General features: G+C 32.6%; 1 protein-coding gene across 4 annotated transcripts in view; it reads right to left on the bottom strand.

The window, feature by feature from the left end:
• Nucleotides 1–143: 143 nt before the first annotated feature.
• The window catches only part of LOC126817812 (inositol hexakisphosphate kinase 1), a 40,472-nt gene continuing 16,843 nt past the window's right edge, over nt 144–23,772 (bottom strand). The window contains exons 1-6 of one of the 4 annotated variants that reach the window (XM_050544974.1): nt 14,534–14,557; nt 10,040–10,338; nt 7,815–8,016; nt 6,524–6,702; nt 5,465–5,640; nt 144–4,374 (exon numbers count right to left, since the gene is read on the bottom strand). In XM_050544974.1, the coding sequence (XP_050400931.1) occupies nt 3,877–4,374; nt 5,465–5,640; nt 6,524–6,702; nt 7,815–8,016; nt 10,040–10,235 (1,251 nt within the window). In that variant the 5' untranslated portion in view covers nt 10,236–10,338; nt 14,534–14,557 and the 3' untranslated portion in view covers nt 144–3,876. Of the gene's footprint in view, nt 4,375–5,464; nt 5,641–6,523; nt 6,703–7,814; nt 8,017–10,039; nt 10,339–10,936; nt 11,709–11,800; nt 11,926–14,533; nt 14,558–23,772 lie in introns of those variants that run through there. The other 3 variants (XM_050544973.1, XM_050544971.2, XM_050544972.1) reach the window with 3 other exon arrangements.

Genomic DNA, 23,772 nt, shown 5'->3' with positions numbered 1-23,772 from the left:
AGAAGAACATTTGTATCAGAGATAGAGAAAGATGTAAAATACTAGTATCAGTGGTATGTACTAGCAAGCATGGAGAGGATAAACACATTTTAACATTACCCTGCTTTCTCCGAAAACTGTGAACAATAAATTCTAAAACAGAAAACCTTGAATTATTTTATTATGAATGTATAGCATATAGATTTTTAGGTTATTTACAATCCTTCATTTTAAATCAATAATATACAAACTGAATAATATAATAGTGATTATATTCAAATGTCTTATGTATACATATAAAACTATTTGGTTATTAATGTGGATACATATAGTAAAATCTAAGCAAATATTTAATAATAACAGAAAATTCCAGAATTTGGGCAAAAACAGCGAAATTTAACTAAATCAACAAATGAGATAAAATTATGCTAAATATATCAATATGTGCAATTTCTGGTATATCTAGAAAAATATATTCTAAAACAAGATTAAAACAAAAGAATTCACCCTGTATTTTATAAACCCAGGTTTCAAATCATGAACTGTACCCAGATTACAATGTTTCACACAGTAGGTAGGATTTTAAAAATTTTGAATGAGTAGTGGTCCTACACTTCATCAGATAGTGCACCACATGTACAACACAAAAAGCTTTTTGAAAAATTTAAAAAAAAAATAGTGTGGTAGTAGTTGGCAAATAAGTCCAGTAATAACAAACATTTGTGAACTCTATGGAAATGTCAAAGAAATTTTTAGCTTTATGTTTGACAGGCCTTGAATTTGTTTGAACAAAAGCTAACAGTTAAATTCAAAAATACATGTATGCATTATGTCTAGAAAATGAAAATGAGGCCATCATGTTTCACCTGAAACAATGTCTTGTTTTAAAATAAAAGAATTCTTAAATATATTTTATATGTACAATATATAATTAAAACATAAACCGTCATATATATAAACATGTACTAGTACGAAAAATAGAAATATGAGAGTTACACGTAACAGAAGATAAATAGGAATGTGCCAACACAACTTTACAGACATATAATACCGGTACATAAAATCACCTAAAATATAATATACAAAAGGCAGTAAGTGGTATACAATATATACAAGGCCTTGAGTTACAACTAGGTTTATTAATCAAGATTATCTATATAAGCTAGAGTATTATCTAATAGATGTGGGGTGGCTTTTATATGCCCTTATTATAAAAATGTTAATAATCATCTGTAAATTGATAATTTGGTCTTTTTATTTCTATAAATTATATGGATTTGAAGAGCTGCAGGTCTTTGATAGCTGCTCAAGCATATTCAGTAATTATGGACAAATAGATAAAATTATTGCATAAATTGGTTTCAAATTATGGCCCAGACAACAAAGCTTCTAGTGGGTGTATGTTTTGCTGCATGGCAACCTATGCTTAATGATTAATAACCAGAGTAAAATACAACATGAAATGGTAAGGTTTTAAAATTATCTATTAAAGGTTATTTAAGCAGACTTGAGTGGTTATACTGACATACTAGTTAAATTACAAGATTTATATAGGCTACAATATCTATCATAATACAATATATAAATTGGAAAAGTAATAAATTAGAAAAGTAGATAAGAACCAAAACAACAAATATATTCAATGCATTGTAATTACAGTCCAAATATTAATCCTGGCTAGACAATGTTAGAAATGAATAATCAGGAATTTTAAATATATCTAAATATTGAGAGAGAGAGAGAGAGAGAGAGAGAGCCCTAAAAAATGTTGAATCTTGCACTTCCTGTATTTCAGGAAAATAAATTTAAAAGTTTGTAAAAATGCCCAATATATAAAATGAGTCAAAGGTTTCTGTTCCTCTACACACAAAAAACAGCAATAGTAGGCCCTTTAAAACTAATTAATGCATAGGCTAAAGCTTACATATCATACCAAGTCTTAATTGTATGTAAGTCATATTGATTTGTACTATGAAGCTGTGGATGTTTATGCACCAGGCGCCATTAAATTAGCAAGTTACGGATGATGTAGTCCTGATCCCTCCAGTCCAAACTGTCTCTGCAACTAATACTGATCTGAACAAACAAGTGCCAACTGTAGATTGCTGACTGGATGTTCGCGTATTTAGTTATGAGAAATCCACAAGTTCTGCATAATTCAACAAACGGTGAAGTTCATTTTTACTCTCGGCCAATCATGAGATGTGTGCATATCTCTACGACCTTTGACACTCCGGACCAATAAAAATCCATCATACAGCTAAGTTAATGCATGTACTAATCTGTTAACAAAACACAAATTAATAATTCTGGTGAAAGTCAGTAGACCCGATCAATTTGTAGTGTAATCTTATCACAGAATGCTTCATTAAACCAAATCTACTATACATAGAAATATAACGTAAGTCATGAAATGTATGAGAAGCAATCTGTGTGAAGGGGTGGTAGGAGTGAGTAAACCAACAATTTTACCAGTCGATTTAAATACCATAAACCATGACAAATTTAATGATACTGAGGTAGCAAGATGGACGACTAGTTAAAATTTCTTGATCACATGTTCCGGATAAATAATAATATTGTTAACAAAGTAAACCAATGAGATCTTTGAACTATAATCGTTTCTATTTTGCCTCTAATAATTAAAACTAAAATAAAGTCAACATACTCAATAATAACAATACTAATTCTTGTTAATCATCAGTATCAAGGCTTTTCTGTTTTTCTGCTTGGATTGAAAGACAAACTATGGCTTCCCATCTCGTACAATGTTCAGGTCATTGACGAAATTCTTGCAAGCCAAGCCTCCTTAAGACACTTACATATTTATTTACTTACAGTAAGAAAATCACAGAATTTGTTGTGTCCTTAAGTCACTTAAATGAAATGTAACTAATAAATTCTGTTAGTAAATTGAACTGTCAATAAATCAAATAGCCAAGATGATGATACCAGTGTTAGACAAGAATAGAACAACTATCAAGATATATGTAACATATTCAATTCTGAATTTTATAAAAATTGTTAAAAACTGTCAGATATATTGTACTAATTATAATGTAAGAAATATAAATAAAACACTCTATTGGACAAGGTTCATAGTTCACAAAGAACATGAAACATACACATAAATCAAACATTTTAATAGATTTAGCAGTACACGTTGTAAAACTGGCCCCTTATGATACGAATATAGTTGCCTGGTTAACCTCGTGGGTTTTCTTTGGGTCCCCAGGTTTCCACCTACTGCTAAAGACCCCTATGTAAGTGTTGCTATTTCAAAAATTTTCTTGTCAGACATTTTTACGAAAAATAAAGGGCATAACTCTTATCGTTATTTAAGTAGGCGGTTTCAGACCACAATTAAAAGTCATTTGTCAACAAAATATTTAAATTCATATGCTAATAAAAAAAAATATAGGTGAACCTCGGTTTTTTTCATATTTAATTCCTGTATGGTATTCAAATTTATATCAGTAATATTCCTACAAAATTACATGTTGTCGTAATACGATAGAATGAAAGCGTGACGACTACTGCCGACATGTGCAATAAAATTATGGAAATAAATATCTATCATGTAAGTCCCAAAATGACTTATTTTGAGGGCATGTTAAATCCCAGTTATACTAGTCGAAAAAAGTGTCAATTTATCTAGGAATTTTTTTTATTTAAAATATCATGTATATAAATAGTATGCCAGTAACCACATAAAGTGTTTTATTTAATTAAACTTTATCATTTAAACATCGTACACAGATTAACTACACATTATCTAAGAAATATATCTTAACACAAATCATTCAATAAAAAAATACTGACTTGATTGACATGGATAGAAAACACAGTGAACTATTCACTGTTTCTTAATATAGAATTACATTACTAAATCCTGAATCAGCTAGCAGTGTATTCTCCTTGTAATTGCCTGAACACTTTAATTAAGTTTTCTAGTCCAAGTAAATATCCTCGATCGGGTCCATCGTGAGTTGTCTTATCTCCATAAAAACCACGATGTGTGGTATGAGCAAAATCTATCATTCTAACAACCACACGTCCTTTATCGTTATCATCATTATCTAATGACTCATTGTGCAACACTTCATCAGAATTCACCATATTTTCCTGTGATAAAGTCTCAGCACTGTCCATCCCACCGTCAATCCCATCATACATTATTAAAAGTGAGCTGGAATAAAAACGGAATGAATCTTGTTTTTCCACCAAGTGGTGAAGTTTTTTCAGTTTTTCAAGAATAGTCTTTATAATGTCTAATCGTATATTACGACCATCATGAAGATACTGTCGTATTGTCTCACTAAATCCTTCTTCAGATAATGAGCGACCATGATATTTATCTCGACTAGTGTAAGTTTCACTGTCAACTTGATAAACCTGAAAATAAACCAAATAATCATAAAAATATCTGACACTCTATACTATAATTCTGCATCAGAAAATAAATATAAACAAGCCAACAGTGAGGCTGATGTCCTCTGCCTTAATCACGAAATAAACAGATGACACTCATTAAACTGAACATTTTTCATTTTATATAGCATTGAGAAATCAAATTGCTTATCATTCTCCTTAACCCGAGCAGAAAATGCTCATTTCAAATTAATAACAGTATTGAATCTATTTATGTAACATGTAGCTATACAACAAGTTTCGTCATTCTTGATAAATTAGAATCCGAGTTCCAAAGCATTGACAGAGCAAATTATTTTATCTCTGCTTAACCTAAGAAGAAAATGCTCATCATCAAGGAGAATGATAGATCGGAGACGGTCCTGCACATATGACGTCATACATGGATTGTGCATTAGGGTTAGGGTAATGGTAAGGGTTAGGCTTGGTCCAGGGTTAGGGTTACCACTAGCCCTGTTTACGTTTCGAAACTTTGTCAAAATTTGCAGGTCCTAACCTTTACCCACAATCCATATATGACGTCATATGTGCTAAAATGTCCAGGACCATCTTCAATCTAGCATTCTCCCATCATCAAACTAGCCTGGTAATATATCAGACAATATCAGACAACAAATTCAGGATTTGTCAGGCAGCCTGTTGTTCTGCTTACAAACATCTACATCTAATTGTATATTCTACTTAATGTGTCCTAAATCAATCAAACTGGTTATCTCTGTTTAACCTAAGCAAATGTTTATTATTGAACTCAAGTGTGCCTATATATATACTGTATAGTGTATGACAAGCGATTCCTATAGCATCAAGCATTTAAGTAGTATATTGATACTGCACGAAGGTGTTAGTCAAAGTGTCATTTCAATATATCACACAATGTCTTGCTCAAGGGCATTAAACAACTTAAAGTACAGATACACTATCCCCCATGACATTTCAATGAAATTTTCACGCCAATATTTCATTTATATAAAATAATATACCTTTGGCACATTGCCTAACATCAAAAGATGGCATTACATCTGTATTTTAAGTCGTATTAACTTCAATTAATTACCTGCATTCCACAGACACGAACACCTAATGTACTTGATGTAGATTGTTTACATTTCTCCATCTGTAGCCTTTTCTTACTCTCGCTTGCATCATCACCATGTTGTCGTGTACCCATTTTTAAATCTAATATACATGGACGTTTAAAATGAGCAGCTACATTCTCTAGTAATATAAATTCTATCACAAAGTTAGGGAACATATTGAGATTGAAAATGAAAATGTTTTTAGTGGGTAAAAGCATACCTGGTTTCAAGAAAATGTTTACCATTTTCCAGTGATGGGATTTCGCCTGTATATTCAGGACATGTCCGACACTATTTTCCAAATGTCCCAATTGACCGACCACTAATATTACTAATCGGACATCAAGACATGGTGAATAATATTCAAAATTCCAAAATTAATATAGTGTCCTGAGTGCATATCTACCACTCAACCCAATTATCATTGATTAAGTAATTAAGAGATCAACGTATTTACCGTGTCTTACTTTCTATACACCTACCTTGATTAACTACCTAATCTGCCTTGATTGGCTGACCTAATCCTTTGTCGGACAATTCATCAATCCAGTCCTGAACAGAAGTCATTGCTTCTCCTATGTATCAATCCAATAAGAGTGATTATAAACTTAACCTATGTGATTAACTTGGGGTTTCTCTATTGTCGGACATTTTAATCTCCTTGATATCAGTCGACAACATGTAGAAACTAGTCATATATGTCACATATCCTATTATATTCGTTAACTTGTCACACACACACACACACACACACGGTTATAAATAACTGAAAACTAAAGTAGAAATCTTGCGAGACCAGTAAAATTAGAGAGATGTATCACATGTACAGTAAGTCTAATTTTGTGCCTAACAATGTCTGCGACAAGTGTCTTATTTATAGGCTTGAATATAAAATTGGGTCTCCTGTCACTTTTCAGTTTCTTTGAACTTGAATTTTTCTTAACAATTGTGGTAACAGAAATTTGAAGAATGTGAAATATGAGAGAATTATAACTTGGCCAATGCATACATAATGATAATCAGTGGGAAAAGGATACTAGAAGTATCAGAAGATTGTCCCTGATTCCGCCATTTCTTTAACAACATTTTATGGCAGCGTAAACTCCAGGGATTAAGGCTTCCCTTTTTACTGGAATCTGCTGTTGAAAAAACTTTGTCCGTTTGTGTGCTAACTTCTAAACTACCACTTCTTAAAAAACGAATACCAGTACTACTTCTGAAAGAAAACAGATATAAAATTTGAATAAATGACTTGTTATTGTGTTGTTTCATATTAAATCCATACATGTTTGATTATATATAATTATTTCACCAAGTAACCCCAAGCAGTTTGTTATTGAATTAGATTAGTCAACAGTCTGTTACCCAGGCACTGATGCATAACTTCAATAGGCTTGATGAGAGAGAAAGAGAGAGACATACAGAGAGAGAGAGAGTTTAACCTCCACTCAACACAAACAAGGTCATTTCGGGACTAACATGTGGTTCAATTTTATTTCAATAATTCGCTTGCGCGTAGGGGTCTTTAGCAGTTGTAGGAAACCGGAGGACCCGGGAAAAACCCATGAGGTTGGACAGGTGAATCTACTCCTTGTCACGTACATGTACAATCTGGGGAATCGATACAACAGTTGACTCAATGACAGACCTTATGATACAGTGCACAGTACATCTTACCAAGTAGCTTCAGCTTCTGAATTCTAAGCCTAAACTATTGATACATTGAACTGGTAGTAACAGATGTTGTGAATGATTTACGTCAATTCGGGAATAACAATTTTATTTCAATAATTCACTTACGCTTAGTGGATTCAACTGTGGGAGGAAATCAGAGAAAACCTGCAAGGTTTGGCAAGCGACCCTACACCTAGTGTAGTATGAAATGAAATTGGGTTTAACGTCCTACTTTTTTGCTCCTATACTGGGCTAATGAAGACGGGCATACGCCATACAGTGTGCTATGAGGGAAATTTTGCGTGGGCAGCGGCACTATGGCCTACTCTTATATGGAATTGCAAACTGGCAAGGGACCTTTTACATGCAAGCCAGTGTATACATGGGACCTCGGTTTTTCGTCACATCCAAACGACTAGGCAGCTGTCCTAGTCAGGTCCCCCGTCCTGCACCACTGACACAGAGAAACCATGTTGGAAAATCCTGATGAACTTTCTCGGCCAATACAGAGATTTGTGTATTATGACCTAAAGCACATGCATAAGACCAATCGACAACAAACCCCTTAGATAAATGGAGACAGCCCACCAAATTTTATTTGTAGAATGAATGCTTTTCAATTTCCAGTATAGTGTGAATAAAGAAAGTAAATACCCTGTTTTATGTTTAATTGGAGTATTTTTATGAGCAATAGGATACTGTGTTGTTGTTGCCTCACTATCACTACCACTAGATAAAGGAGATGATGAACCACTGTCAGGTTTTAATAAATTATCATCACTATCAATAAGATGTGGATAACCTATTAATGTTATGTATCCATTATTATCTTCTTGTAGTTGTACATCAATCACTCCTAAAAATACAAACAATCTACATGTATACATACAAACTACATACATAAAACTACATGTAGGGGAGAGCTGGGATGGTTAGGACACTTTTGTTTATTTTCACATTTGTGCAACTACTAATGCCCTTGTCTCTGAAGAATGGAAATGAAATGAAATGGGGTTTAATGTCCTATTGTTCTGCTCCGACTGAGATAATGAAGACAGGAATATGCCATACAGTGTGCTATGAGGGCAATTTTGCCCTGACAGCGGCACTCCTCAATAACAGACCATATGATCTAATGTGTGTGCACAAGAAGCCCCTCTTTTCATGGGATAAATACACATTGCCTCATATTCAGGATCTTGCAAGGACAAGTAGTAGTCCATAACTGAAAAGTTAGAGGGGAACTAAATATGGTGCTATTCAACAAACTACATTATAATTCATCATACAAGGGAATACATTCTGATGTTGCTTAAACAGCCAACGAAATATCAGGAGCCATGGTGGCTCAAAGAGTGAGGCCTAGAACCACTAACCAGTTGGTCTCGGTTCAATCCCGATGTTGTTCGTGAAAGTTCTTCTTGCCAGTGGTGCAGGACAAAGGGCCCGGCAAGGACTTGGATCGGACGGAAAACTGCGATATTGTCTTTACATTATGTGTACGTTAAAGAACATTGACAATTGTAATTTGATATTAGATTAAACATACATTATGCAAGAACTAAATCTGCCTATTGCACGTCTTTCTTTAGGCTTGAAATGTTATCTAAATTATTAATTAGACATTAATTAACTTATCCAGGCCACAAACAACTCTCGATGTCATCGCTAGCCTGCAATATTTACTGGATTAGAATCCTATCTGCTGTTTAACGCTCATTGATAATTAAATCAAAAAATGGATAATCGAGACTATGTTTTTCAATCGTACCTACTTTAGTAATGATGATCGAGGCTAGGCCGAAAGTTCAATCGCTAAAATCTCGATTCAGAGTGGATCAATTTGACAGAAATTTTCAGCAAATTCCCTTTACATTATCTAGTTTTTAAGTACCGTAACTGTCAGCTCTTTATCTAATCTCCCATAATGTATCTTTAAGAGTAGGATGTAGCGCCCCTTTCCGGGCAAATTATCCTTACAGCACACTGTATGCCACACTTCTGACTTCATTAACCCAGTCAGTGCAGAAAAGTTGGACATTAAACCTCATTTCATTTCATTTGAAATATCATATTCATGTGACTATTTTTTAAATATATTACAAAGAATTCTCCTTTAAAATATATTTATATGATGAGAACACATTATCAGAAGCTATAATCTCTATAGTCATGGATTTATCATGAGTAAATCTATTATCACGGGTCACCAGTTTGCTTTAGGCAGCATTATATTTGGACTTAAAGTCGGTCTGTTAGTTGGTTTATTTGTTATATTTATATCCAATATAAGGTCTACAATAAAACTATTATCAGTAAAAATACAGAAAGAACTTGGACAAGACCAAAATAAATACCGATAATACAGACAATATTTGTGCAGTTAAATTTGAATGTCACAGGTTTGAAACCCAGCATGACATTTTTCAAGCTCAATCCCCTATTGTCTAGGGTAGCAAACTGTAGGGCTAAAGTGCTTAGATAACGTTTAGATTCACAGACACTATAAAAAGAACCCTTAAAAGTTGGAATTTAATACAGAGTGTACCAGTATATGTACAGGTCAAAAGGAAATGTTTATGCCAAATTTTTTCTCTCTAGCATTGCACAGTGCACACTGTATGTTCGTCTAGAAATCATTAAATTATTGTGTTGACCAGGGACCTTAAACTTTTATATTTTTCTTACCAGGTTCTTCGTGAAAAAGACTTTTTTAAAAACTATTTCTGAGGTTAGCATTTTTATTAGAAAGTCACAAATAAATATGCTTTGGATTAATATCGAAAAATTAAGCAGGAAGTGATTACTATCATTGTGGAACAGACAATGGGTGTAGTTATGTACAAAGTACAAGGAAAAAAATAAATAAAGTACATTACCTCTATATTCAGCAGTAAATTCTTTTAATTCTTCTGGTTGGGTCACATAAAAAAGTTGTTCTCTTTTAACCAATGGTTTACATAAAGTTGTTTCATCATAATGTAAAACAACGGTATGTCCACCGACTTGATGTTGAAATGGCTCCAACTGAACAGCTTGGACGGATGGATGAGATTCCATCAGATGTTCAGGCATATTGTGAGTTGCCTCCCCCTTCCTCTCAAAACCAATGCTGCCTTTCTCTGCGTTACCATTGAAGTGTGTATCAACTGTCCAATACGCCTAACTTATACAATTTCTAAAAAAAGAAGAAACAATCTGTATTTGTTATAACCATGCATTATATTCATTTGCTAGCATGCAAAAATACATAAACATTCACCCAAAAGTACCTACAGCTATGATTTGATCAAACTTGAAAAATGAACAACAGGTCTAGTGGAAGTATAAGTGTCAACCATAAAGTTTAAAGTTTAAAGACTTTATGGTGTGATAAGTCAAACAAGGAAATCTGCAAACTTACTATATTAATTACAAGTTGTTAAATGTAACAAAAATATGGTGACATGGGGAATGTACAGCAAGCTATAAGGATGCCACATATATCACAGATAAATAATAATACTGGTAGGCTACATACATAAACCCACTATTTAATAGTATCTCTATAGTTTTGACTTAAGAATCTGAATTTTCAGCAATGACCAGACAGTACACACACTGATATAGTTATATACCAGAAATCATTCATAAATTATCGGACTGATTTCTTTCTTCTTCCAAAAATATTTATAGTTAATTCTCAGCCAGTTCTACTTTAAAATAGAAAAGTATAAACCATAATATGATACAAAATTGAATTCTACAAAATATAAATATAGACAAAATAATTGTACAAGTTATGCTTTTGAATCGTCTGTGTATTTGTTATCCCTATGGAGATATTGTACTCGCGTCTTCTTGTGTTCACTGTTCTGAGTGAGAATACTGGTCACTTGTTTGTATGACACCTAATGTTTAAGTTAAAAGAGAGTTTATATACAGTTAATTTTAATTGTTTTTTTCTAGAACATCATATAAATGCTGAGTTGAAAACACAATGTTTACCAGACCATGATGGGTGTTAATAAATTGTTATAAACTGTAGATTAGACATACATGATATGTGTCAATACGTAGTAACCTACATAGGATATTAATACACTAGTAACAAAAAAGGTCACATATTCATCTTATAAACTAATGAATACAAATTAATCATTAATACATAATAAAACTAGACTGTCAGACTGGTTTCAAGCAGGTAAAAGAGTTAACAGTGAACTTTTATTAAAGTCCTGATTCACCTTATTAAGCAATAGGAATCCCCTGCAAACTTCTACATTGTAAAAGATGAAGCTCTAAAAGGAATATCCATCCAATAATGGTTAAATTCTGTATTTACAAAGATGTGGAAAAGAAATTTTATCGATCTAGGCAGCTTGCCATTAATAAGCCCTCCGCTATTTTGTTGTCCACAAAAATTCGATGATAAGCCTGTTTTAAATTCAACCCAGGACATTATATCTAGCATTGGTATTTTGATTTTGTTTTCTTAATTAAATGTTTTATAATTAATCCGAGTACATATTCACGTGGTAAAGCCGTGGGAAATTTGACATTTTAGAGACAAATGCCAATGGCGCATCGTTACCTCAATAACTATTTTTTGACTAAAACATCTTAAGTGAATAATCTTATCTATATTAAAAACACTTTACCCAAACCGGTCCGTTATAAAATCTACTCAGTCACATACAGTACCCATGTATTATCATAAACCACAAATTTATACTACAGAACTTTTCTATTTACACTTGACCATCAAATAAGACATTCACACAGTAGTATTCATATTCAAATTCGGAAATCATTTAGCACCTAAATGACACAAACTGTATAAAACCTACAGTAGAAAAGTATAAACATCCTGTGTAATAGAAAACTTCCTTTAATATAACATTAATAAGCCTACTTATCATATTCATGTATATGATGCATGTCAGTGTCAATGTTTTGCACATACATTTAAGTTATTTTTATCGTATCTAAACTCTGGTATTTATACACTTTATAATATTAAAGGATATCTGATAATTCGAAAAAAGTAATTGAATATCACTAGATAAGAGAAAACAATAAACATAAAAAGTCCTTGTTTTTATTCATTCTATACTTAATAAAAACATGGTAATGCACTGACAGTCAATTATTGTTTTGAATTGTCAGATATCCTCCCACAGTCACCTATATAACAACTTTTGGTCTTCGAAGGAATCATTAGTGTGTAGAAATTTGCCTGTGTATCTGTTATCACCCGTCCCTTCAGTCCGTTATATAGAAGGATAACTCATGTTTTCCTTTTGCGTTCATCACTTCCCTATCTTGAAATCTTCATAACGCATATAATATTGTAGCAATGATCTCTGTGTTAAAATTATATTTTGAACATGTTTAACCAGTTCTATCACATAATGTGATAATGACTGACACTAATAAAATACTGTCCTTTAATTAACGAAACGATAAAACATAATTAACAGTACCTCAATTCAATCAATACACCTCTACTGTATCCACTTAAAAGTTTCGCTTTCAACAGTCCAATATTCCGACCTTTCGACTACTGTGTCCTTCGAACTAGCCATGTTTACAAAAATAATACAGATGGATCAACCCATAGATACATGTACCCCCCCACATAAAGAGCCACATAAAATTGAGCATATAAACATATTGATTAATAAATATGATAAAACACAAATATAACCAGTTTAATACAAAAGCTTTATACTGTATCTGTAAAATACATTTCCTTTCTAAAAACATTAAATAACACTAGTTTTGGCAATAATTGAATTTTAATTTACTACATGTATATGGCAGGAACAGCTGTGTAATATCTCCTAAATTAACTTCTAGGTTAAATTTCAATTCATTTAAAATAGTGTTAATTATGTGAAAATTTTATTATGTGGAACCAAGCAAATTATTAAAAATAATAATAGTAAAGTTTTAAGGTTCAAACACAGACAGGGCCTATCAATTGAAAAACATACCCAAACTACTGGGAAACATCTTTTATAAACAAGTTTCAATGATAGCTTTAATGTTTAAACATTTCAAATTCTAAGGTAGGAGTCATCACTCTCATTATAGGTTTCTTGTCTCAAACATGAGTCTCTAGAGCGCATATAGGATTTTTGAGAAAAAAAAATCACAGGCAATAACTATAACTGATAGTAATTATCAGACATCGTTGAAATTTCTCCAGGAATGTCCACAAAATATTTTGAAAGTGATCAAGGGCCATAACTCTGACAGTAATTAAAGGAAATTGTTGAAAATCAATAGGCTTTTGCGTCTCATTAAATACAGTGAATTTCAATGTGCATATATAAAAACTTATTTTACTTGACAGTATAATTTCAATATAATCTGCACAAAACATCAACATATAACATAATCTACAATTATGCTACATAAATACCATGGATTATTCTAATTGCGAAATAGCCTACTCAATATAGGAGAATTTGATACTACCGCATAAAGTAATCAGTTTGTGTTACATATTAAGACATAGTAACATGCAGTTACCCAATACTTCAAGGGTGTATAGCTCTATTCTCTGGAACCTTAAAATAGACAAAATGTGTCTAAAATCACATATTATTTAATGTGATATGAATGTATATAAAGTAATTTATAGTCCATTTTTAAAAGATTTATTGTAATTTCTAATATATTATGTTCAGTGGAATACATGAACTGTCCAAATTATTATATTTTGTCGTCTGTGAATCAAATTTGAAATCACTAATTACTTCAGCATTCGGCGCATTGCCTTGTAAAATATGTTTGTCTTTGCTGATTACAAACGCGGCGGAAACCATAGAGTAGGCCATCTACACCTTGTGTACTGATTTTCAAATGTTCATTGTGTCTTAAATTATATCGGAAAGTAGGAACTAGGATCCTATATTTTCACGGTAAAATAACAACATCAATATTGATTGAAATGGACCAATATTGAATTGTAATTCATGTTTTTAATATCGAATATTATGGAAAATATTGAGTTAGAGTTAGCTACTTTAAAACTAAAAGCCTACATTGAGATGACTAAACCATATAAGCTTACCTGAACTGTGAATAATTCAAACTGATTAAAAACTTCCTTATATGATGAGCCACAGAAAAATTGGGCAATATCCAAAATTGGCTTTTGACCAACAATGACCCGACATACATTTACAAAGATAAGATTGTGTAACATCATATACAAATACCTTATATCATTATCTTTTTTCCACAAACATAAAATAAATAAACATTCTCAACGATCTTATAATACAAATCAATCTTGATGAAAATATATAAAATCAAATGACTTCTCCAATTTCCTTTTAACTTCCACACGGTTCTAGTAGGATAATCATAGACTCAATTACTTTTATATTGATTGGCTGACCAGGTACATGTATTTATAGGAAAGAATACAAAAACATGCCACACCCACTGTATATAGATGGCCTAGCATTTAAAGGAACCAACTGAGCTTTACTAATAGTTCTATACAGCATGCAGTTAATACCGGATCTCCTAACAGTAAAACTCCCATTAAACTGACTAGGTTTAGATTTGATTTGGGTTAAAAATAAAATTGTTCATTTCATTGCATTTTATATGATGATTAGCTTTGTGGGACAATAATTTGTGTGAGTTGAAAACTTTGTCTATAGCTCAAGCCAGTTTTAAAGATACATTCCCGGTTACAAACTGGGTGATTTGATGATATATTTGGACTAAAAACATATTCAAACTAATAAATTTAGTATAATTTTGCTTCAAATCCTTCTCAAAACATTGCAATTGTCAGGGAATAGCTGGTTATAAAAAAATCGATTAAAAGAGGTCATGTTTGTGTCACGTGACACAATGGGTGCGAGGTCGGAGGAGAATTCATTGCATACACAAGACGATGTTGCCTTTATCGCTGACTACTTATTACAAATATCAAAGTCTAATTAAATTCTCTGATTATCCACTGCCCACGTCTTTTTCCGTGATTTTTATCTCAGAAAGTGTTGTACTCTAATTCTTCATAAGTTTATTAAAACGTACATCAAACGCTCAATCTCTGCGTGCAACCTTCGACGTCACATGTGCAGATACTCCTAATCGTCGGGCTGTCGACGATTAGAAGTGTTTTTCAGGGAATCTTCATTAAGTTTATCAACATGTACATCAAGCGCTCAATCTCCGCATGCAACCTTCGACGTCACATGTGCAGATACTCCTAATCGTCGGGCTGTCGACGATTAGAAGTGTTTTTCAGGGAATCTTCATTAAGTTTATCAACATGTACATCAAGCGCTCAATCTCCGCGTGCAACCTTCGATGTCACGTGTGCAGACACTCCTAATCGTCGGGCTGTCGATTAGGGAAACCCTTACATTTTTGTCCTGTATGCTCTCCACGAGTGTTTTTCAGGGAATCCATTATTTTTCTAGTAAGATTGGATATTTCTACTTTCCATATATATATATATACCAAAATTGCCCTACTTTTATTGGAAATAACCACCTGATAAATACTTTTCTGGGAACGTAGCTTTAAGGTGTAACAGATTTTGTGATCTAATCGACACAGTAAGCCAAACATCAAACTAAAATAAGATGGAGAACTTGCCCCATCATTAACTTGAATAACACATCTCATCATCAACCTAATTCAATTATATATTTTTTTTTACCTTAAATCAACCAAATACAAACTGAGCATTATTCTTGCCTAGCTATTGACTTAAGACTAATCAAAATTAGGTTTTCTATTATTCTTTGGGTTTTTTTTATAAATGCTGTTAACATTTACACTACAGTACAGATGTGCAAAAATTAAATTCTAGCACAATAAAGATCTAGATTTGATTAAAATGGTGATATTTTGAAAATCAATTATTACCACCAGCGCAATTCTTCAGAAAAACAAATTAATATGTTCTTTTTTGTTTGTACATAGATTTGTAAAAAACACCTAAAATATAAATTTCTGTCTGCAGCCAAATGCATTTACCTGAATAATTCTTTATCCTACCTTTGAAGATCAGATAATTACTTTTGTAATTACTATATTGATTACTAAACGGTTCTCTAAACTGTAATGTTTTGGTGGTCATGTGAAGAGGTGGGAACAAGTCGCAGGTCCTCGAGCCAGAGTCGAGACCCAAGTCACCGCACCACGAGTCTGAGGTCGGTCCCAAATCATAGACTTTACTACCAATTAAGTCAAGCCAAGCCCCAAGTTTCCACAAACCACCACCAAGTCCGGTTCAAGTCGCATGTTCATCAAATGAATAAGGCAAGTTAGAGTTATGAATTTTATAGCGCAACATCAGACCTGGCAGCAAATTATAACTGTTCAATTCAATATGAATCTTTCTGTTTACAAAGAAACTAGGTTATTCGCTGCACAATTTCCAGAACTATTGTAAACACAACCTAATCAAAATGATTTTGCGAAAAGAGTACAGAAACCATGGACGACTTTACCTGTTTCTGGTAGTTGCTCTTTTAATTTGCCACAATTAAAGGAGTAATGAATATTATTTCAAGTAAAGGTTACGCCTGTTTTCTAACTCTCTAATAGTTTTATAAGCAACATGGTATATTACAACTGGCATCAGGCATTACAAGAATTTCTTTTAACTCTCAGACCAGTTATTTTTATCATTTATTTGTTTACATTGGTAAGAATATTATGTGAGTGGTTGTAAAGGTGATAAAAATAGCCACCAGTAGAATTGGGTAACCTTTAGTTGATAAGTTATGGTGTAATGTCCAGGTGTGTATTTAGTAAGGATAGTTTGACATACATGTATTATATCAATTACCATAAATAACTATTATTAATGAAGAGATAAGATACCAAGAACACTGTAATAAAAACAAATAAACAGATCATTCTTATGTACAGGCACGTATTTTATCTGAAGCAGGAAGTTAAATGCACACCATTATGTATATACATCAACCAGAAAGTACTGAGCATATAGATCATCAAATACCATTTAAATCAAGCCTCAATTAATTCAATTTTAACAATAAAAGGGATGAAAGATTTTCTTCAGATTTTAAACGATAAAATTAGCTTGATGTTCATTGATAGAAATGAGATATTCTTCCATAAAGCTGATTGACAGAAAATGATGACTTTATGAAATCAAAAGAACTTAAAAAGAAATTTCTGATGTCCGTAATTTACATCAGAACTGACCATTGATTTAAATAATTTTGGGTCAATATGTTTTTAATTAACTGAAGGTCTACATATTTATCTTTGTGTGATGAATATTGTGTCTTTCATACAAATATATTTACAATGTGCCATACAGAAATACTTACAATTTGCCATATACAAAAGACAAAAAACGTTGCTGCACACTAATACCTGTATGTAAATTAAAATGTTTCATAACAATTTAGCACACAAGGAAAAAAACATTTAATATTTTTGCATATACATGTATATGTAACCAGTAAAATGTTTCATAAAAAAACTTTTGCCAATTAAATTCTGAGTTTTCATGTTTTATTTGCTTCACTTAAGTATTTTTAATATAAAAGTATAAGCTTACATTGGATTTAAAATGTAGGAAAAAAAGGGTTAATTTCCATCTCGATTTTTTAGCCCATTTCTTTAAAACTTTTTAATTATTATTATTATTAAGTCAGTTTGTCATTGGAGAAGTTAATTATAGGAAATATAAATTCCCAGTGGAGATATAGACTTTGATGTCTGGGTTTTATGATCGTTCACGCTAATGATGGGTGTGAAACTACATAGAAAGTCTAGAATTACTCAAGTTAGTTTCTTTAGATTAAAGTCTCACTACAAGACAAGTATCTATTTCTGTTTATGAACTATATATTTAGTAGAGGAAACAAACAAACCACACCTTTCTGCCAAAAAAAAGATGCCCTACTATATATATATATATCTACTAGCCAGGAGGTTCCAGGTTCGATCCCAGTGTTGGTCCAGAAATTTAATAACATATGAACATACACCAAACAATTTTTACCACAAAAATAATTCCTTCTCCTTATAGTCTTTCTCTCACTTTCCTCCTTTTTGCATGACAATTTTTGTTGACGGTTAGTGTAGAATTGAAGAGAAGGATATGAATTTACATTTCCTGCCAGGTTATGGTTAACATTCAGGTGCGGATCCAGGAATTTTTGCAGGAGGGGGTTTGCCAGGTTCCTGTTAAAGAAAGTTGACAATGCACGATGCCATCATCGTAGGCATACATGTACACACTGAACCTTTTAAAGAGAGAAATCCAACACCCCGTTCGACGTCAATTTTTATAATGGATTAATAGGATCACATTTTTTTCCATTTCATTGATGCAAAGCATGAATTGTGATATCATATATTTATATCATTATCTCACGCTTTGAAAGCCCATCCCCTCCCCACCTCTGGATCAGCCTCTGATATTATTCATGATTTTGATGCAGAAGAATAAACGGAGAGTTACATGTTTAGTAATACTTCCAGTTTTTGTATATCAAGATTTCCATAGTGAACCTCATACTGATCCTCACACATGCCGCCACATGATGTTCCAGCCAGCTGTACATGTAGGTAAAGCCTTTGAGAATAATTTACGTTGAAATCAAAGGTGACCAGGTTGTGACTGGTATGCCTTAGTTTTGAAATGAAAAGTACTTAGTCAGAAAATGCAATAGAAGATATTTTGACTACATTCAAAATGGCAAGGAAAGGAAAGATGTGATTTGACTGCAAAATTCTAATTCTTCAGTTTTTACTTCATTTCCAACAGTAAGAAAAAAATATTGCAATGACCTATTTTGGTTTATTCATTCTACAATAGATGGAGTGAACAATGGCATTACTACAATAAATTTTGTTTAAAGATCAGGACAAATTCACAGAAAATCTTCAGATTCCCTGCAATTTGATGTAAAGATAGGTTGCCAGGCAACGAAAACATACACCCACAGCAGCTAAATCGTCCGGGCAGTCAACAAGAGTTGTCGCATATTTTTACTTTTTTCGGTAATGAAACATTTATAATACACTAAAATTTGATTAAGAGCAACAACTCAGAAAACCATTAGAATTTGTTTGGTTTTTATAAAGTTCTGCCCCATGCTAACGTTTTGTATACAAAACTTTTAATACTGTATCATGGATTTAGCTGTTCCAAGTCATAAAAATTCATTGAAAATCAATATACTTGTTCGTCTCAAGATCTTAAACTCTGTGTATCAATCTGAAGTCAATCGGATATTAACTTTGGCCTCTAGAGCGTCCACAAGATTTTTTGAAGTGATCAAGGGCCATAACTCTGGCAGTTATTATCGGAAATCGCTGAAAATCAATAGGATTCTTCGTCTCATGACCTTAAACACTGTGTATAAAATTAAAGTCAATCGGATATTAAGTTTGGCCTCTAGAGCGTCCACAAGATTTTTTGAAGTGATCAAGGGCCATAACTCTGCAGTAATTATCAGAAATCGCTGAAAATCAATAGGCTTCTTCGTCTCATGACCTTAAACACTGTGTATAAATTTAAAGTCAATAGGATATTAACTTTGGCCTGTAGAGCATCCACATGATTTTTTGAAGTGATCAAGGGCCATAACTCTGGCAGTAATTATCGGAAATCACTGAAAATCAATAGGCTTCTTCGTCTCATGACCTTAAACACTATGTATAAATTTAAAGTCAATCGGATATTAACTTTGGCCTCTAGAGCGTCCACAAGATTTTTTGAAGTGATCAAGGGCCATAACTCTGGCAGTAATTATCGGAAATCGCTGAAAATCAATAGGCTTCTTCGTCTCATGATCTTAAACACAGTGTATAAATTTAAAGTCAATTGGATATTAACTTTGGCCTCTAGAGCGTCCACAAGATTTTTTGAAGTGATCAAGGGCCATAACTCTGGCAGTAATTATCGGAAATCGCTGAAAATCAATAGGCTTCTTCGTCTCATGGCCTTAAACACTGTATATAAATTTAAAGTCAATCGGATATTAACATTAGCCTCTAGAGCGTCCACAAGCAATTGTGGACACCGGACCGACGGACGGGGGCGATGACAATATACGACCACATTTCAATGTGGGCGTATAAAAACCAAGTCTTTCATGGGCTACTAAATTGAGCCAAAATGTCTTTATTTTCATTGCCAATATAATTTAGTTGGGATCTTTAAGTTTGTCAGAATTAGAAAACCATCCAGCTTTCATAGAGAAAATTGGGAACACTGTGCTAGTACCAGTAATATACAACAGAGGCATGTAAATATGTTCAAAACGGGTGGGACCCCATCAGCTCCATTTTGCCAATCTGCTACTCCGGTCAAACATTTTTCCTGTCTAAAACATTATATCCTTGCATTCCCTTTATTTAAAATGCAAAATTCAAGTGATTTTCAAGTGTCAAAGGTTCTTTTATATGCACGTCAATGAACTTTCAATACGGAAGCTATAATTATAATATATACATCAGCTATAGATTGGAATCTCTGGAGTATACAATAGATCAAAAATGTATTATTAAACTTGTCATTGAGTAGACATATTATTGCCTCTTGAGGATACATGAATTTAACATGGAAATATTTTCAGTTATTGTCCTTCTATAGATAATGGCAATTGATTTTGGGTGAATAAACAGACAAACATGTTGATCAAATTTGACTTGAAAATTATTCAAATAAAATGACTTTCATCAAGAAGTGACTGTGATTTTACCATCTATGTAATGATGTAATAATATCTTTGAGGTTCTAAAATCATATCAAAAACTATATTTGTATCACTCTGCTGAAAATATTTTTAATTAATTACCATCTTAATCTGAGATTCCAGTCGGAATTTACATTTGAGGAATGTTCAACTAAACCACCCCTTCAATTTTATTTTAAATTTTGCCACAATATGACACAAAATGAATTATTTTTCTCATAGAATTTGTCATATATCATTGAATTTAATATATTTCTGTCATATAATTATTAAAAAAACAATTTATTGGGTGACTGCCAACTGCTATCAGATGTACATGTATCTAATCACATACCATACATACAGTAGAGCATGCTGTAAACAATACTGAACAAATGCAGAGAGAGAGAGACAGAGAGAAAGAGAGAGAGAGTTTAATGTCCACTTGACACAAACTAGGTCATTTTGGGATTAACACATGGTCAATTTTTTTATTTAAATAATTTGCACGCGCGTACGAGTCTTTAGCAGTGGGAGGAAACTGGATGACCCATGAGGTTGGACAGGCGACCCTATTCCTTGTCACCCTAATCAAATGGAATTATCTACATCCTTATATATTAAATGATTTTACATACCGGTATATATATATATATATATACAGTATGTACATTTGTAATCATGTATCATTGATGGGAATTATTATTAAAAATGATTCTTCATACAGTTGTTATAGAGAATGATTTCATGCAGGTGTATTTAGAATGATTCTTCATGCAGGTGTGTATAGAATGATGCTTCAGTCAGGTGTGGTTAGAATGATGCTTACAGTCAGGTGTGGTTAGAATGATGCTTACAGTCAGGTGGTTAGAATTATTCTTCATTCAGATACGTGTTAATTTAGTAGAATAAAGATATTGCAGTCAAAAAAATTTTTATGCAAGATGCTCTAAGAATACTTGTGATGAATTCAGCATTTGTCAACATTCAAAATCCACTGCAGACGTAAATATTGGATATTTAGCCAACGCAACCTCTTGCTAATCTCATTCTAATCCGATTAAATCCAAGCTGTGCAGATTATCCTTATTTGATTCCTTATTAAATGAAACATTCAATATGAATACCTTTTAGCAGAGATTCAGCCCTGGAAAATTAAACATTTTCCTAAAAATGTAATGACAAACAGAGACAATTTAATAGGAAATTTCAAGAGATAACGAATTCTGAATTACACCTTGGACAAACTGATTTAAAGAATAATCAAATTAAACATGGTACACCTGCACACCGCAAGTATTTATATAATTTTACCATTATAGTCACTTAAATTTGCATATTAAATATTATTTAAGAAGTACTATAAATGTATGCCCTACATGACAGTGAATTATGGTACTCCAGTCACAAAACTTCTGCATGTATTAGACTAGAGATAAATTTACCTGATATACATACACCAATTGAAAATGTTGATAGAATTTAGAAACAAGTTTGACCAGCTTATAGATTATCTTTGTACATGTACTTGTCATTTCTCTCCTTATAATATATTAACATACATTGTATGTTCTTATCCACACGCACCTGAACCTAACGAATTGCTCTAGACAATTTATATTTCATGATGACACTATCTTATCTATTGTCCAGAGTGGACTATCTGCCTATATGTCTCTTGCTGCTTATAATACATTACCATACATGTATTTTATTAATTTAAGCCATATTACATTTTTGGAAATAGTTATTACATACATTTTTCTCTCTCTGTGTTAATATATTCAAACAAATATAATCTGAGAATATTTTAATGTTCTGGTATTTTTCTATAAGAGATTTATTCCTATGATACCATTGAATACTAAAAAAATACAGAGATATCTAATAATCAGCTTTATCCAATACCACCTGGTCAATATAAATAATCAGTTATTAATATTCATATGAACAATAAAATCCCATAAGCTCTTATTCTAGTATCTAGCTATGACACACTGGTGGTATTATCTCAAATGAAATTGACCGGAGTTGGGGTCATTTGAAGCAAATAGATCAATCCATATTCCATTCCCAATCATGATAAAATTACAATATACATGTATAATATCTATCTTGAAGATACATTATGGGAGATTAGATAAAGAGCTCTCAGTTCTCACTATAATAGTTAAAAACTAGATAATGTAATGGGAATTTGCTGAAAATTTCAGTCAAACTGATCCACTCTGAATCGAGAATTTAATTATTGAATTTTGGGCCTAGCCTCGATCATGATTACTAAGGTCTGTACGATAAAAAACATAGTCTTGATTATCCATTTTTTGATTTAATCATAAATGAGTGTTGAGCAGCAGATCGGATTATAATCCAGTAAATATGAAATGGGTTTTAGCGTCCTACTGTTTTGCTCCTAAACTGGGCTAATGAAGATGCGAATACGCCATACAGCATGCTGTGAGGGAAATTTTTTTGTCCCATCCAAACTACTAGACAGCTGTCCTTGTCAGGGACTCCGTCCTACAAAACTTCCAAGGGAAAACCACGCGGAAAATCTGGATGAACCTTCTCGGCCAATACAGGGATCGAACACCTGACCTCCAGGTTAGCGAGCCATCGTCTTACTCACTTAGCCACGTGATCCCCAGGCCTAAAGAAAGACCTGCAATTGGCAGATTAGCTCTTGCATAATGTATGTTTAATGATCACATTGTTCATTCAGAATGGAGAAGACATAGAGGCATAATGTAAATTAAAAGAATGCAACATGATAAAATATCTATATTAAAGATATTTTCCCACAAAAGTATTTATTGGGTGGTTATTTTCAATAAAAGTATGGCAATTTTGGTATATGGAAAGTAGAGAGACCCAGTCTTACTAGAAAAATACTGGATTACCTGATAAAGACCCAAGAAGCCTGC

Source organism: Patella vulgata, chromosome 4 (assembly GCF_932274485.2).
Source record: "Patella vulgata chromosome 4, xgPatVulg1.2, whole genome shotgun sequence".
NCBI lineage: Eukaryota > Metazoa > Mollusca > Gastropoda > Patellidae > Patella > Patella vulgata.
Note: the sequence above shows the minus strand (reverse complement) of the source record. Positions and strands in the feature narration are given on the sequence as shown.